Raw genomic sequence first — 18,221 nt, 5'->3', positions numbered from 1 at the left:
GAACAGTATTTAGATAAAGGTAGGGAAGTTTTTATTGCATTTATGGATTTAGAAAAGGCATATGATAGAGTGGATAGAGGAGCAATGTGGCAGATGTTGCAAGTATATGGAATAGGTGGTAAGTTATTAAATGCTGTAAAGAGTTTTTATGAAGATAGTGAGGCTCAGGTTAGGGTGTGTAGAAGAGAGGGAGACTATTTCCCGGTAAAAGTAGGTCTTAGACAGGGATGTGTAATGTCACCATGGTTGTTTAATATATTTATAGATGGGGTTGTTAAGGAAGTAAATGCTAGGGTGTTTGGGAGAGGGGTGGGATTAAATTATGGGGAATCAAATTCAAAATGGGAATTGACACAGTTACTTTTTGCTGATGATACTGTGCTTATGGGAGATTCTAAAGAAAAATTGCAAAGGTTAGTGGATGAGTTTGGGAATGTGTGTAAAGGTAGAAAGTTGAAAGTGAACATAGAAAAGAGTAAGGTGATGAGGGTGTCAAATGATTTAGATAAAGAAAAATTGGATATCAAATTGGGGAGGAGGAGTATGGAAGAAGTGAATGTTTTCAGATACTTGGGAGTTGACGTGTCGGCGGATGGATTTATGAAGGATGAGGTTAATCATAGAATTGATGAGGGAAAAAAGGTGAGTGGTGCGTTGAGGTATATGTGGAGTCAAAAAACGTTATCTATGGAGGCAAAGAAGGGAATGTATGAAAGTATAGTAGTACCAACACTCTTATATGGGTGTGAAGCTTGGGTGGTAAATGCAGCAGCGAGGAGACGGTTGGAGGCAGTGGAGATGTCCTGTTTAAGGGCAATGTGTGGTGTAAATATTATGCAGAAAATTCGGAGTGTGGAAATTAGGAGAAGGTGTGGAGTTAATAAAAGTATTAGTCAGAGGGCAGAAGAGGGGTTGTTGAGGTGGTTTGGTCATTTAGAGAGAATGGATCAAAGTAGAATGACATGGAAAGCATATAAATCTATAGGGGAAGGAAGGCGGGGTAGGGGTCGTCCTCGAAAGGGTTGGAGAGAGGGGGTAAAGGAGGTTTTGTGGGTAAGGGGCTTGGACTTCCAGCAAGCGTGCGTGAGCGTGTTAGATAGGAGTGAATGGAGACGAATGGTACTTGGGACCTGACGATCTGTTGGAGTGTGAGCAGGGTAATATTTAGTGAAGGGATTCAGGGAAACCGGTTATTTTCATATAGTCGGACTTGAGTCCTGGAAATGGGAAGTACAATGCCTGCACTTTAAAGGAGGGGTTTGGGATATTGGCAGTTTGGAGGGATATGTTGTGTATCTTTATATGTTTATGCTTCTAGACTGTTGTATTCTGAGCACCTCTGCAAAAACAGTGATAATGTGCGAGTGTGGTGAAAGTGTTGAATGATGATGAAAGTATTTTCTTTTTGGGGATTTTCTTTCTTTTTTGGGTCACCCTGCCTCGGTGGGAGACGGCCGACTTGTTGAAAAAAAAAAAAAAAAAAAAAAATATATATATATATATATATATATATATATATATATATATATATATATATATATATATATATATATAATGAAATTATAGATAATCTTTTTCCGATCATAATGACACCAAAAGTGTGAAATTTGATGGAAAACATACGAAATTATGCTCTTGCAAAGTTAGCAGTCTCGACAATGTTTAAGCATCGGCGATTTCGCCCACTGAGCCCTATTTTCGGCCAATTCCAATGTACAGTCGACAAAAATCATTACTTCGCTACAACTCCACTTTTTCTATCAAACGAGTACAAGAAACCACCCATTTACCAATTTCAACTATCCAATAAAGTGGTCAGAAATTGGCAATTTTGCCAATTTCACACAAATTTCAGAAAATGCCAATTTCCAAATAGGGTCCAGAATAAACAAGAGACATTCCTGGCACTAAAATAACATTTTCTCTGTTCATTAGTCACGTCCCCAGGCCCCTCTTGCATTTCTTTGGCTTTCCACTTGGAATTTTCATTCTCACAAAACAGATTTACTGTTATGCAGACTACTTCATTAGTGTAGAAATGGTATAAATAATATCAGCACACTTATAAAAGAGCATTAGACTCACCAGTTGGTGTGTATTGAACGCACGGCACGATTTGTTTACTTTTGAACTTTGGCAAAAATCGAACATTTCTGCTACTTTGAGCTCAATATCAAGGTACTTTTCATTGTGAAACCAATGAAAATCATCTCAATTTCTGTAATATGTCTTCCATTCTATAAAATAAGACCAGGAAAACTAGAATACAACCATAAATACCATTCAAAAATACACTGCAAAAATCGCTGTTTTAAACCAAAAACATGGTTAGTTTTTTTTTATTATTATGCACTGTGTGCTGCAGGATTTTTCTTATACTGTGCACACTGACCACAGACCCATTATTTCATATGTAGGCCTACCAGCTCTCTTGCTGGATTTGAAGGCACTAGAATTTACGTGTACTAGTACGGCACCGATCCTGAAAGGGTCAACAACACTGCAAGGCAAACAAGTCACGAGTTTTCGTGGTTTACCAATCACTCAAACAACCGAGTTTTTTTGAGAATGTGATTAATACATTACAAACACTAAATTTATTTATGCATTGTGGCCAAACTACATATTAAATTATCTCGTGTATGTGATTTTATTGCACAAAACTATGTATGCAAATGTTGGTGTGGAGGGGGGGATGCGCATGTACATACATACATGTGTGTGTGTGTGTGTGTGTGTATGCATTTTTCATATGGCAATAATCAGCCACTGAAGTTATACACTGAAAGTAAGCATCCTAGTCACTTCTGTTTTACTCCACATATGAGAAGTGATTCATAGGCACACCTAAACACTACTTGGCTATTCTGGCAAAACAGCGAGTGAATGAGTTTTCTTCAAGTTGCCCTACCTTGGTGAAAACTGACCACTGAGGACAAGAATTATTTAAACTCACTGGCTTTGCCAGCGAGTTTAAATAGGCAGTACAGTATAAATATTAGAAAAGATTAGGATAAAGTACTGTGGAACATAAAATGTCCAATTAATCTCTCATGCATGCGCACGTACAAAAAAAAAAAAAAAAAAAAGTGATACTTTGTACAGCTGGTCCTTGTTCCTATTGACAGCGATGATCTTGGCCTTCCGTCCCATTCCTCGGCCATAGGAGAGTCTGAAGTCGCAAACTGCACCAGCCAGGATAATGACATCAGCTTCTTTAAGGGCATCACGACGTTGTTGGCGCATTTGAATAGCACTTTTTCGCCCTGCGAGATTTTCAAAAAAAGCAGTAGGGCTAAAAAAAAAAAAAAAAAAAAAAAAAAAAAAAAAAATTATATACACTTTAAACACATCAGCCATTTCCCACCGAGGCAGGGTGACAACCCCCCCCCCCCCCCCCCAAAAAAAAAAAAAAAAAAAAAAAAAAAAAATTCAAAATTCTACACTTCACCAATAATCATACATAATCAGTCTTGGCAGAGGCACTTAGATACAACAGCTTAGATGTCCCTCCAAACTGCCAATATCCCAAACCCCTCCTTTCAAATGCAGGCAATGTACTTCCCATTTCCAGGACAAGTCCAACTAACCAATTTCCCTGAATCCCTTCACAAAATATTACCCTGCTCATGGTCCAATAGCTCGTCATCAGGTCCCAAAAATTATTAGTCTCCATTCACTCCTATCTAATATGCTCACACATGCTTGCTGGAAGTCCAAACCCCTCGTCCACAAAACCTCCTTTACCCTCTCCCTCCTTCCTGCCTGCCTGCCTGCCTGCCTGCCTGCCTTCCTTCCCATACAGATTTATGGGCTCTCCATGTCATTCTACTTTGATCCATTCTCTCTAAATGACCAAACCATCTCAACCCCTCTTCAGCCCTCTGTCTAACACTTTCATTAACTCCACACCTTCTCCTAATTTCCACACTCCGAATTCTCTGCATAATATTTACACCACACACTGCCCTTAGACAGGACATCTCCACCACCTCCAACCATCTCCTTGCTGCAGCATTCACAACCCAAGCTTCACACCCATGTAAGAGTGTTGGTACCATTATACTTTCATACATTCCCTTCTTTGCCTCCATAGATAATGTTAAATGTGAGTTTGATCTGGAGAGAACATGAACCCCAAACATGCACTATAATCATTAAATTGCACAGGTGCATTATATGTCCCGACCATTCTACAAAAGAATCTGACTGCCTCTCGAGAAGTTCTCGAGTTAAGTACTGCTTTAATAGTAATCTTTTTAAATTTTCATCAGTGAACAACATGACAACTAGGTAACCCCACTCATTCACAAGACTGAAGGAGAAAATCTACAAAAAGAGAAAGGTTGGCATGAAATTAGATAATCTAGTACAAGAAAAATTTGCAAATTACAATACATTAAATAGATTATACTACCAAATATCAGGTGATTTTTACTAAATTCATTACAAAATTTTTTAAATAACAAATCAGTAAAAGGTGTTAAATATTCAAAATTATTACTCTGCCATTTAAACTTTTATATCCTAAAATTAAAAATACAATCACAGCACTACAAAGTTTCCAAGTATGGAATGTAAATCTATAAAGCACTAAATAATTTTTTGAACTGTATTAAAACTATCAAGTAATAGTAGCTCCTTTCCCTCTACAATAAAATATATCAGAGTGGAAAGTTCACACTAACCAAGCAAGCCTCGAGACATTCCTCCAAGGAAACAGGGAATGCCCAGAGTCTCTAGCGAGCGACGCAGATCTTCTACAGGAGTTGGAGGAAGAGTTGCCTGACTACCCAAGAGAATCACAGGCTTCTTTGACCGGGACACTACTTCTGCACACCTATTCACTATAAAACAAATTTGCTACAATTTATAAATATCATTAGAAATGCATGATAAAAGATTATAAATTATTCATTAAGAAATGTTCCAACAAACTAAAATAATGCAAGAGCCATCTGCAATACAAACCTAAATCACTGGAGGCAAAGGGAATGATGACTTTAAGGGGCTTGGTGTCTTGAGGTTCCCACGCACCAGCATAAAGATTGTCCAAATAGTTTCCAAGGTACCTACCCAGAAAAATTAATGAATGTTGTGGAAAAATTCAAGTTTATATAAAAACTTGACAGAGTTCCTAAAGCAGAAAATTGTTGGCAAAAAACTTTCCAAGGTTTCCAGAAAATAGATAGTATATGTAAGTGCATTAATTACAAAAATATGAAATAGCTTTATAGTAGGACCCCCAGATCCACGGGGATTATGTTCCAAGGACCTGCCGCAGACACCGAAACTATGGAGTAGCAATCCTATGTACATATCATTTTTCATTTACATACATACCTATTACACACAATAAGTAAAGAACTATCACTTTCACTGACGGGAAGCCATTCATGGCTTCTCTTAGGCTTTGAAGAACTTCCAGCATTAGGGTTATTTTTGGGCCACAGTAAACAGATAAACAGCAGATACCAAACCCCCAGATATAGGGGGGGGGGGTCATACTGTACTAAAGAAATAAGATAAGCCAGTAACAAAACTATTATAAATTTATAGAATAATGTGTAAAATATTCTGCCAACTTGTTGGGGGGGGGGGGGAGAGAAGAGAGAAAAAAAAAAAATATTGTTGAATTATGAATGCAAACCAACTGACCCTTTATCAGCATTTAATTTACCTTTTTTTTTTTCAAGTGCAAAGTCTCAAATCAAGGAAATCCCTGACAATACACTAAGTAGATTTCAATAAAATTAAATTTAAGGCAATCCCTGCAAAACCATGACAAGTTTGAAATACCTTATTGGGTTTTGCATCCCCCTACCTAATGTAAACTTAAGATACCAGTAAGTACTGAAACAACCAAAACACCACTAGGCAGGCCTCAAGCCAATTTTTATATCCCTTTCCCTCTGCCCATCAAATCATGTGAGCAAGGACTGCAGTGTTAAGTGGGGAGAAGACTAGGAAGACAGGGATAGGGGAAGAGAATAACAGGGAGAAGACTGAGGAAGATGGGGAGAACACCAGAAAGGAGGAAGGGGGAGGGGAAAACTGGAAGGAAGAGAAGACAATATTACCTGCAAGTTACAATGGGAGGGCACCACCCCCATGGCCTGGTTGCAGACCACGCCTGATCTACCGAGCTGTTGGCATTAGCCTTTTGTAGACCAGTGCATGGACCATAGCCTGGCTGATCAGGAGCCAACTTTGAGAACTTATAAGTTTCCTCTTGAAGACAACCAGGGTTTGTTGGCAATTCCCATAACTCTTGAAGAGAGGGTGATGAGCCTTGATTTACTTACATTTTAGTACATTCCATTTTACATTGGAGGTATTTTGCACTATCTGCCAAGTCTCTTGCTTTCATATGGAGTGATTTTAGTGTGTAGGTTAAGGACCAATCTCTCCACAATTTTCCAACTGTGGATTTTGATGCATCTTTCTTGCCTATGCTAAAGGAAGTTCAGTTTGAGGGGGGCTTCAAGCATTCCCAGTAATAATGGTACAGAGTAGAGATGCATCAGATATCTGCATCCGCAGAACATCCGCACAATTTCTTGCATTCGCATCTGCATTTTACTGTAAACAGACATCCGCATCCACAAAATAAGTAAAACATCCTCGTACACATCCACATACACTGATACCTAAATTTTCACATCCAATACATCTCTACTACAGAGCACTTGGTTGAACATAGATATGAGCAGTGACATTCTGTACATTTTATAGCTCTGCAATTTTTTGCTTGCCTTAAAAGAATATTCCATTACTTTAGCCACTTTCATCTTCAATGTTCAATTATCCAGTCTATCATTTTCCTATACTGTTCACACAGCCACTAAATTGGAAATTCAGGGAACTGGACCTATGATATGGTACCCAATTTTATTTACTCCTGAAAACAATGAAATACAGAAAACCATAATGTTAAAGCCAAGGATCAGATTTTTCAACACCCTTTTCAAAAATAATGGAAATTAACAATACTTTTTATCAAGGGAGAACTTTATAAATCTTTCCTGGCACTTTCTAATCAGACAGATTGTGGTACTTTTATTGTCTCCAACTAGCACTATAGCCTGACTGATGAAGACAACATGGAGGCCTGATTCAATACCAGGCTGCAGAAATACAATTCCAAAAATCATACTGAAATGGAAGAAAGCCTGATTTGAGCGTTGTTCCTGTAATTCATCAATTCCCCTACCCTGTCAAGGATCATTTATTTTAAATGTCTTCCTGTAACTTTCCACGTCATAGGTACTACATACATGAAAAAAAGAAAAAAAATAGTGAAAGACAAATCAACAATTAGCAGTGGGTGTTACACTGTCTTACAAAACTTACCAGTTAATGATTCTTTGCATCAATGATTTGCCTTCCTCTTTCACACCTAGTTCTTTTGACACCATATCATATGGGTATAAAACATCAATTGGGAACTCTATGAACACTGGACCTGAAATATAAACAAATTCATTTATAATGATACAGCAAGATCTCTCATAACAGCAGTTTGTTCCTGAAATTGGTGCTGTATATAAAATCATGCTATGTAATACAGTGGAACCCTGGTTTTTGTCCTTAATCCGTTCCAGGTGGTCAGTCAATCTGAAATGGACAAAAACCGAAGTAATATTTCCCGTAAGAAATTATATAAATCCAACTAATCCGTTCCAGACACCCAAAAATATTAGCAAAAAAATGCATTTGAGAGAGAATAACTATAGTTTTACATACAGAAAACAATGAGAAATAAATATAAATGACTAATTTTAATGGATAAATGAACATTTAATCACTATTACATACCTTTATTGAAGACTTGTTGGCATATGGAAGAAGGCGAAGAGGGGAGAGGGAGAAGTTATTGTTTGGAAGGGCAATCATCCCTCCATAAGGACTTAAGGTATCAAAACCCTATCTGGGGTTACTTCCCTTCTTTGTCTTTTACTGGCACTAGAACCAGCTCGAGTCACTGGACCCCTGTTGCACAAAAAATCTGTTCAGAGAGCTGTTTCTGGTGTCCCACACGTATGCCACTTCCGTATTTTGCTAGAAGCTCTTCCTTGAATTTTGTTGTGTTTCTCACCTTTACCAAAGGGCTGGCACTAGGAACTTTCTTTGGTCCCATGGTGGCTTATTTCACAGTAGCACTCAAGCACAAAAAACAATGGATTATTATGAAATGTTAATGTTTTGGATGAACGTGTCGAGTATTCCTCACTGAATGAGTAACAGGCAGACTGAGTCTCGTACGTTTGAGTGGCTGCATCCCAGGTGGGCGAACACATCCGATACGGACGATTTCCGAGCGGAGGTATGAAACCTGGGGTAAAATTTCACCCAAAAAAAGTGGTTGAAATCCGAAGTGTACGATATCCTCACCGGATGAGATCTGAGGTTCCACTGTATATGCATGAAAAAGAGTTAAGTACATCTGCAACAGTTGGGTATCTACTGTTGAAACAATTTGCCTACATGGTAGGTTTCATCAGTCAAATACAGTGGACCCCCGGTTAACGATTTTAATCCGTGCAAGAGGGGTAATTGTTATGCGAAATAATCGTTATGTGAATGAATTTTCCCCATAAGAAATAATGGAAATAAAATTAATCCGTGCAAGACACCCAAAAGTATGAAAAAAAAATTTTTTACCACATGAAATGTTAATTTTAATACACACAAACTGAAAAAGGCATGCACACTTACATGACACTTACTTTTATTGAAGATCTGGTGATGATTGATGGGATGGGAGGAGGGGAGAGTGTCGAACTTATTGTTTAGAAGGGGAATCCCCTTCCATTAGGACTTGAGGTAGGAAGTCCTTTTCCGGGGTTACTTCCCTTCTTCTTTTAATGCCACTAGGACCAGCTTGAGAGTCACTGGACCTCTGTCGCACAACAAATCTGTCCATAGAGCTCTGTACCTCCCGTTCCTTTACGATTTGTCTAAAATGGGCCACAACATTGTCATTGAAATAGTCACCAGCACGGCTTGCAACAGCTGTGTCAGGGTGATTTTCATCCATAAAGGTTTGCAGTTCAACCCACTGTGCACACATTTCCTTAATTTTTGAAGTAGGCACAATGGATTCCACAACTGGCATAGGCTTCTCAGGGTTAGCCCCAAACCCTTCAAAATCTTTCTTAATTTCCATACTAATTCTCACCCTTTTTACCACAGGGTTGGCACTAGAAGCTTTCTTGGGGCCCATGGTCACTTATTTTCCAGAAACAGCACCGAAAACACTGTAATAATACGAAATATTCCGAGTGTATGCTTGGATGTTACCGCGGAGGCTGGCTGGTAAACAATGGCACGGGCGGCACATGTGAGGCTGGCTGAGGGCGCACATTGGACGCGTCTCGGACGAAAATCGGTGAGCGGGTTTTTAATCGGTATGCGCGGCAAAAATTTTGCGATTAAAGTAAGCGGTATGCGGAATAATCGCTATGTGATGCCATCGTTATGCGGGGGTCCACTGTACAGAGGAAAATGTTTTGTGGGCAGCACGAGTAGTAGGTTCTAGGTTGGTAGACAGCAACCATTTGAGGAAGTAATACCTTCATACAAAGCGAGTGCAAAAAGGAAGCCTGTATTTGTTTTACATGATGGTATGATTGCTGGTGTCCTTTTTTTTATGTCTCAAACATGCAAGATTTCAGGCAAGTCTTGCTGCTTCTACTTAAACTTAGGTCACACTACACATACATGTACAAGCATATATATATACACACACCCCTCTGGGTTTTCTTCTATTTTCTTTCTAGTTCTTGTTCTTGTTTATTTCCTCTTATCTCCATGGAGAAGTGGAACAGAATTCTTTCTCCATAAGCCATGCGTGTTGTAAGAGGCGACTAAAATGCCCGGAGCAAGGGGCCAGTAACCCCTTCTCCCGTATAAATTACTAAAATTATAAAGAGAAACTTTAGTTTTTCTTTTTGGGCCACCCTGCCTTGGTGGGATATGGCCGGTTTGTTGGGGATGGGGGGGGGGGGAAGTGCTGGTGTTTTTTTTCTGTCTCAAACATGCAAGAGTTCAGATACATCTTGCTACTTCTACTTAGGTCACACTACACATACGTACATGTACACGTTTATGTATACATGCTCGCCTGAGTTTTCTGATTTGATCTTAATAGTTCTTGTTCTTATTGCTTTTCCTTTCACATCCAAGGGGAAGTAGAATAAGAATCTTTCCTCAGTAAGCCATGTGTGTTGTAAAAGAAAACTAAAATGCCAGTAACAATGGGGTTTGTAAAAGTAAATGCTAAGGTGTTGGGGAGAGGAGTCAGATTAAATTATGGGGAATACAAAATGGGAGTTGACAGTTTTTGTTGATACTGTGCTAATGGGAGTGTATAAATCTGTAGGGAAAGGAAGACAGGGTAGGGGTCGTCCTCGAAAAAGTTGAAGGGAGGGGGTAAAGGGCTTGGACTTTCATCAAGCATGTGTGAGCATGTCAGATAGCTGGACTCGAGTCCTGGAAATGGGAAGTACAATGCCTGCACTTTAAAGGAGGGGTTTGGGGAAAAAGTAAAAACAGGGATATTCAAAGAGCATGTGTGATACATGATCTCACTTAAACTACAGGCAAAATTTAAAACAAATATGCACAAAAACCACCTAAGATAAAATTTTCTGAAACAAAAATTGCTAGCAAGAGCCAACACAAACTATATTGCATCAAAATACAGAAAATTAAAGAAAACTTGCATCAGTTTAAAAAACTTTAAATATTGATTTCGAAAGCCCCTCAAAGTTCTTCAGGTTCACTACAGGCACCCTTTTGTATTCATCATACACAACTTTAAAAGTCTGAAGCCATTACCTCACTTAAAATATGTTTCACAGTCACCAGCAGTCAAAGAGGAGTAGAAGTGCCTGCAAGCAGATGGCTCTTTGCAAGGTGTGCTCCTGATCTTCAATCTACAGAGAGCACTCACAGTGACAGTTCTTGTTATAGAACGAGGGCTTAAGACTAGCCTCCAAACACTTCAAAACTCTTTGCTTTCTAATCGTTTCCTCCAGGCTTACCTATCTCCAAGGGCATACCTATGTATATGGCCCACACCCTTGCAAGGCAGACAACTGTTACAGAACAAATTTTTCATAGAAACCATCACCTCAGTATCTGCCAGTTCATTTTCTAGGATATGAACATTTTTCAGGCACCCACCCGACATCCTTGTGCTAAATGAGAGTTGTGGATAGACACTAATCTTTTTGAAAACAAATGGGAATTGACAAATTACACACCTAATGCCTGTGCAATTAAAGTATAGTATGTTTTCATTATACAATTTCATTCTTCTTAAATAATGGTTTAACTCGGCAACCTCTGCCATCAAAATCTGCCAAGATATTTTGCATTTTGCTTTTAACAATTATGTAAACATAAGGCAAGTGGTTAAGAAAAGCTCATACATCACTACTAAAAAAAAGTTTAGCTCGCATGTGATTTGGATGGGTGCCTCTTCTGAAGTGTCCCACATCCCCCTTTTTCTCCAAGGAGAAAAAGAAGACTATAACCCCTTCATGCTCAAGAGTACCCTCTGCCTTAAGCTGGAGTCTTACTCTATTTCTAAAGAAAATGAAGTCTAAGAGTAAACCCTCAATACAAAGGACCTCGATAATGCACCTTAATACAGTGGACCTTGAAATAACAGGCAAAATTTTGCTGGGTAAATTGTATGTTTAATGCTAATTTTCAATGTTGATCGCAGTATGTCCATAAATTGTGTGTAACGTGTTAGGTATGCAGGAAGGCATTGGAGTTTTTTTTTTTTTATCAAGGAACCTTCCTTAAGGGGACATGTGCAACAAAAACCTTGACTTAAGTAGGCCTACTTAACCATATGAGACCATTTCATTTCTATGTCAATGCCTCAGTGACTTTCTACTCATCTCTCCAGAATATATGTAGTATACAGTAGGGCCCTACTTACATGGCACGATAGGTTCTAGGCTACTGCCAGAAAGCAGACATCGCAGGAAAGCATAACGCCATTTTTTCCCACTTATAAATGCATATAAATGCCAGGTAACAATTTTACACTAACATATTACATTAGCAATAGAAGTAGGCATTAAAAACAATAAAAAGTAAAATACACACACACAGTACACCCATTACTTACCTTAAAATATTTGTAGTCTTAATGTAGGGCGAGAGGCGACTTATTTGTAGGTTTGGGAAGTATGGAATCCAGTCAGGGAAGCCCTCCCCACCCCACCCACACAATGTAAACAAACCAGGCGAATAGGTTTCTTTTTCGTCACTTTACATTGTGTGTAACTTGTCTCCACGTTGATACAATAAACAGAAACACTCTGATTCTCATGTAACGCCATTTTTAGAAGAAATGATGCCCTGAGTGAAGGCATACTTAGGTAAAGATACACACAAGTATAATTATCAGTTAGGTATAATAATAATAATGTAGGTATGTAAGCCGACTTGTTGGAAAAAAAAAATGTAGTCTTCTATGTAGTACTTCTTACACATAGGTCACACTAATCATACATGTACACGTTTATTTATACACGCTCGTCTGAGTTTTCTTGTTCTTAGTACTTTTCCTTTTATATCCATGGAGAAGTGGAATAAGAATCTTTCCTCCGCAAGCCATGCGTGTTGTAAAAGTCAACTAAAATGCCGGGAACAATGGGCTAGTAACCCAGTTTCCTGTAGTAATTACTAAAAAGAATAAGAAAATTGTCAAAGTGGGAAGTCTGAATGTGCGTGGATGTTATGCGAATGATAAGACACGACTGTGGATGTTATGAATGAGAAGAAGCTGGATGTCCTGGTTTTAAGTGAAACAAAGCTGAAGGGGATGGGCGAGATTCAGGGGAGAGGAATAAATGGGATTAGGTCAGGGGGTTTCTAATAAAGTTAGAGCTAAAGAAGGAGTAGCAATAATGTTGAAGGATAAGCTATTGCAGGAAAAGAGGGACTATAAATGTATTAATTCAAGGATTATGTGGGGTAAAATAAAGGTCGGATGTGAGAAGTGGGTTATAGTAAGCGTATATGCATCTGGGGAAGAGAAGTATAGAGGAGAGTGAGAGATTTTGGGAAATGTTGAGTGAATGCATGGGGAGTTGTGAACCAAGTGTGAGTACTTGTGGTTGGGGATTTTCATGCTAAAGTGGGTAAAAATGTTGTGGAGGTAGTAGGTAAATTTGGGGTGCCAGGGGTAAATGAAAATGAGGAGCCTTCAATTGAGCTATGTGTAGAAAGAGGTTTGGTATAAAGTAATACATATTTTATGAAAAAGAGGATAAATAAATATACAAGGCATGAAAGTAGTTTGTTAGATTATGTAGTGGTGGATAAAAGGATGGGTAGGCTCCAGGATGTACACGTTTATAGAGGGGCAACTGAAATATTGGATCATTAATTTAGTTGTAGCTACAGTTAGAGTAAGAGGTAGATGGGACAAGAGGAAAATGGCAACAACAAGTAAGAGGGAGGTGAAAGTGTATAAACTAAGGGAGGAGAAAGTTCGGGTGAGATGTAAGCAACTACAGTGGACCCCCGGTTTACGATATTATTTCATTCCAGAAGTATGTTCAGGTGCCATTACTGACTGAATTTGTTCCCATAAGGAATATTGTGAATTAGATTAGTCCATTTCAGACCCCCAAACATACACTTACATAAATACAATTATAAAATTGGTCGCATTGGGAGCTGATAGAAAACCGGGGGTCCACTGTATTGGCAGAAAGGTGGGCTAGTGCAAGTATGAGTAGTAGGGGGGTTGAAGAGGGTTCGAATATTTTTAAAAATGCAGTATTAGGATGTGGGGCAGAAGTTTGTGGTTATAGGAGGGTGGGTGCAGGGGAGGAAGGAGGAGTGATTGGTGGAATGATGAAATAAAGGGTGTGATAAAAGAAAAAGGTAGCTTATGAGAGGTATTTACAAAGCAGAAGTGTTATAAGAAGAGTAGAGTATATGGAGAGTAAAAGAAAGGTGAAGAGGGTGGTGAGAGAGTGTAAAAGGAGAGTGGATGATAGAGTGGGAGAGGTAATGTCAAGAAAGTTTAATGAAAATAAGAAAAAATTTTGGAGTGAGTTAAACAAGTTAACTAGGTAACAAATTGATTTGTCAGTTAAAAACAGTAGGGGAGTTAGTAGATGGGGAGATGGAGGTTTTGGGCAAATGGAGAGAATATTTTAAGGAACTTTTAAATGTCGAAGAAAGGGAGGCGGTAATTTCATGCCCTGGCCAGGGAGGTATACCATCTTTTAGGAGTGAAGAGCAGGATGTGAGTGTGGGGGAGGTGCGCGAGGCATTACGTAAAATGAAAGGGGGTAAAGCAGCTGGAACTGATGGGATCATGACAAATATTAAAAGCAGGGGGGGACAGTGTTGGAGTGGTTGGTATTTTTGTTTAATAAATGTATCAAAAGGGGGTAAAGGAGGTTTTGTGTGCGAGGGGCTGGGACTTCCAGCAGGCATGCGTGAGCGTGTTTGATAGGAGTGAATGGAGACAAATGGTTTTTAATACTTGACGTGCTGTTGGAGTGTGAGCAAAGTAACATTTATGAAGGGATTCAGGGAAACCGGCAGGCCGGACTCGAGTCCTGGAGATGGGAAGTACAGTGCCTGCACTCTGAAGGAGGGGTGTTAATGTTGCAGTTTAAAAACTGTAGTGTAAAGCACCCTTCTGGCAAGACAGTGATGGAGTGAATGATGGTGAAAGTTTTTCTTTTTCGGGCCACCCTGCCTTGGTGGGAATCGGCCAGTGTGATAATAAAAAAAAATAAAAAAAATAAATGTATCAAAGAGGGGAAGGTACCTAGGGATTGGAAGAGAGCATGTATAGTCCCTTTATATAAAGGGAAGGGGGACAAAAGAGATTGTAAAAATTATAGAGGAATAAGTTTACTGAGTATACCAGGAAAAGTGTATGGTAGGGTTATTATTGAAAGAATTAGAGGCAAGACAGAATGTAGAATTGTGGATGAGCAAGGAGGTTTTAGAGTGGGTAGGGGATGTGTAGATAAAGTGTTTACATTGAAGCATATATGCGAGCAGTATTTAGATAAAGGTAGGGAAGTTTTTATTGCATTTATGGATTTAGAAAAGGCATATGATAGTGGATAGGGGAGCAGTGTGGCAGATGTTGCAAGTACGTATATGGAATAGGTGGTAAGTTACTAAATGCTGTAAAGAGTTTTTATGAGGATAGCGAGGCTCAGGTTAGGGTGTGTAGAAGAGAGGGAGGCTACTTCCCGGTAAAAGTAGGTCTTAGACAGGGATGTGTAATGTCACCATGGTTGTTTAATATATTTATAGATGGGGTTGTCCTAGGTAGTAGGTTGGTAGACAGCAACCGCCCAGGGAGGTACTACCGTCCTGTGAAGCGAGTAAAACGAAAACCTATAATTGTTTTACATGATAGGATTGCTGGTGTCCATTTTTCCGTCTCATAAACATGCAAGGTTTCATGTACGTCTTGCTACTTCTACTTACACTTGGGTCACACTACACATACATGTATAAGTATATATATACACACACCCCTCTGGGTTTTTCTTCTATTTTCTTACTGGTTCTTTTTTATTTCCTCTTACCTCCATGGGGAAGTGCAACAGAATTCTCCCTCCGTAAGCCATGCGTGTTGTAAGAGGTGACTAAAATGCCAGCAACAAGGGGCTAGTAACCCCTTCTCCTGCATATATTACTAAATGTAAAAGGAGAAACTTTCATTTTTTCTTTTGGGCCACCCCACCTCAGTGGGATACGGCTGGTGCGTTGAAAGAAAGATGGGGTTGTAAAAGAAGTAAATGCTAGGGTGTTCGGGAGAGGGGTGGGATTAAATTATGGGAAATTAAGTACAAAATGGGAAGTGACAGTTACTTTTTGCTGATGATACTGTGCTTATGGGAGACTAAAGAAAAATTGCTAAGATTAGTGGACAAATTTGGGTGTGTGTGTAAAGGTAGAAAGTTGAAAGTGAACATAGAAAAGAGTAAGGTTATGAGAGTATCAAATGATTTAAATAAAGAAAAATTGGATATCAAATTGGGGAGGAGTATGGAAGTGAATGTTTTCAGACATTTGGGAGTTGACGTGTCAGCAGATGGATTTATGAAGGATGAAGTTAATCATAGAATTGATGAAGGAAAAAAGGAGAGTGGTGCATTGAGGTATATGTGGAGGCAAAAAATGTTATCTATGGAGGCAAAGAAGGGAATGTATGAAAGTATGGTAGTATCAACACTCTTATATGGGTGTGAAGCTTGGGTTGTAAATGCTGCAGCGAGGAGGCGGTTGGAGGCAGTGGAGATGTCCTGTCTAAGGGCAATGTGTGGTGTAAATATTATGCAGAAAATTCGAAGTGTGGAAATTAGAAGGTGTGGAGTTAATAAAGGTATTAGTCAGAGGGCTGAAGAGGGTTTGTTGAGGTGGTTTGGTCATTTAGAGAGAATGGATCAAAGTAGAATTACATGGAGAGCGTATAAATCTGTAGGGGAAGGAAGACAGGGTAGGGGTCGTCCTCGAAAAGGTTGGAGGGAGGGGGTAAGGTGTTAAGGTGTCGTGGGTGAGGGGTTTGGACTTCCAGCAAGCGTGCGTGAGTGTTAGTTAGGAGTGAATGGAGACAAATGGTATTTGGGACCTGACGAGCTGTTGGAGTGTGAGCAGGGTAATATTTAGTGAAGGGATTCAGAGAAACTGGCTATTTTATATGACCAAACTCAAGTCCTGGAAATAGGAAGTACAATGCCTGCACTCTAAAGGAGGGGTTTGGGATATTGGCAGTTTGGAGGGATATATTGTGTATTTTTATACGTATACACCTACCATCCGACTTACGACCTGCTCGACATACGACCACTTAACTTACGACCGTGTTTTGTATGCCAAATTTCTGGGAAATAAACAAGTGTTTGTGTTGTACACAGTGTTTATCCTAAACCTTACAGTATAAAATACAGTACTAACAGCATAAAAATTAAAGTAAAATATGAAATACCAGAATAAAACAATAAAATAAAGTCATTATAAAAAATGTGATGTTGATATTCAGTAGCAAGGTTCGACTTTCTTCCATTTTGACTTACGACCAGTTTGCCAGAACCAAGCTCGGTCGTAAGTCGGATGGTAGGTGTATACTTCTAAACTGTTTTATTCTGGGGACCTCTGCAAAAACAGTGATATTGTGTGAGTGAGGCAAAAGTGTTGAATGATGATGATGAAAGTATTTTGTTTTTGGGGATTTTCTTTCTGTTTTGGGTCATCCTGCCTCGATGGGAGACGGCCGACTTGTTTTGAGAGAGAATCGAGAGAGAGATCGAGAGAGAGATCGAGAGAGAGATCGAGAGAGAGATCGAGAGAGAGATCGAGAGAGAGATCGAGAGAGAGATCGAGAGAGAGATCGAGAGAGAGATCGAGAGAGAGATCGAGAGAGAGATCGAGAGAGAGATCGAGAGAGAGATCGAGAGAGAGAGATCGAGAGAGAGATCGAGAGAGAGATCGAGATCGAGAGAGAGAGATCGAGAGAGAGAGATCGAGAGAGAGATCGAGAGAGAGATCGAGATCGAGAGATCGAGAGAAAGATCGAGAGAGAGATCGAGAGAGAGATCGAGAGATCGAGAGAGAGATCGAGAGAGAGATCGAGAGAGAGAGATCGAGAGAGATCGAGAGAGAGATCGAGAGAGAGATCGAGATCGAGAGATCGAGATCGAGAGATCGAGATCGAGAGATCGAGATCGAGAGAGATCGAGAGAGAGAGATCGAGAGAGATCGAGAGAGAGATCGAGAGAGAGAGATCGAGAGAGATCGAGAGAGAGAGATCGAGAGAGAGAGATCGAGAGAGAGAGAGATCGAGAGAGATCGAGATCGAGAGAGATCGAGAGAGATCGAGATAGATCGAGAGAGATCGAGATAGATCGAGATCGAGAGAGATCGAGAGAGATCGAGAGAGATCGAGAGAGATCGAGATCGAGAGAGAGATCGAGAGAGAGAGAGAGATCGAGAGAGATCGAGAGAGAGAGAGAGAGAGATCGAGATCGAGAGAGAGATCGAGATCGAGAGAGATCGAGATCGAGAGAGATCGAGATCGAGAGAGATCGAGATCGAGAGAGATCGAGAGAGATCGAGATCGAGAGAGATCGAGATCGAGAGAGATCGAGATCGAGAGAGATCGAGATCGAGAGATCGAGAGAGAGATCGAGAGAGAGATCGAGAGAGAG

The 18,221-nt window shown here is 39.7% G+C and overlaps 1 protein-coding gene across 3 annotated transcripts in view; it reads right to left on the bottom strand.

Moving 5' to 3' along the window:
* LOC128693038 (2-hydroxyacyl-CoA lyase 2) overlaps window positions 1-18,221 on the bottom strand; it is an 89,927-nt gene that overhangs the window by 45,381 nt on the left and 26,325 nt on the right. For all 3 annotated transcript variants that reach the window (XM_053782533.2, XM_053782529.2, XM_070092149.1), the window contains exons 6-9: window positions 7,354-7,465; window positions 4,972-5,072; window positions 4,689-4,847; window positions 3,097-3,266 (exon numbers count right to left, since the gene is read on the bottom strand). In XM_053782533.2, coding sequence (XP_053638508.2) covers window positions 3,097-3,266; window positions 4,689-4,847; window positions 4,972-5,072; window positions 7,354-7,465 — 542 coding nt within the window. The remainder of the gene's footprint in view (window positions 1-3,096; window positions 3,267-4,688; window positions 4,848-4,971; window positions 5,073-7,353; window positions 7,466-18,221) is intronic.

The sequence above is a fragment of the Cherax quadricarinatus genome, chromosome 38 (assembly GCF_038502225.1).
Source record: "Cherax quadricarinatus isolate ZL_2023a chromosome 38, ASM3850222v1, whole genome shotgun sequence".
NCBI classification, from domain to species: Eukaryota; Metazoa; Arthropoda; class Malacostraca; order Decapoda; family Parastacidae; genus Cherax; species Cherax quadricarinatus.
The sequence above is the reverse complement of the archived record's forward strand: the minus strand, read 5'-3'. Positions and strand labels throughout refer to the sequence as shown.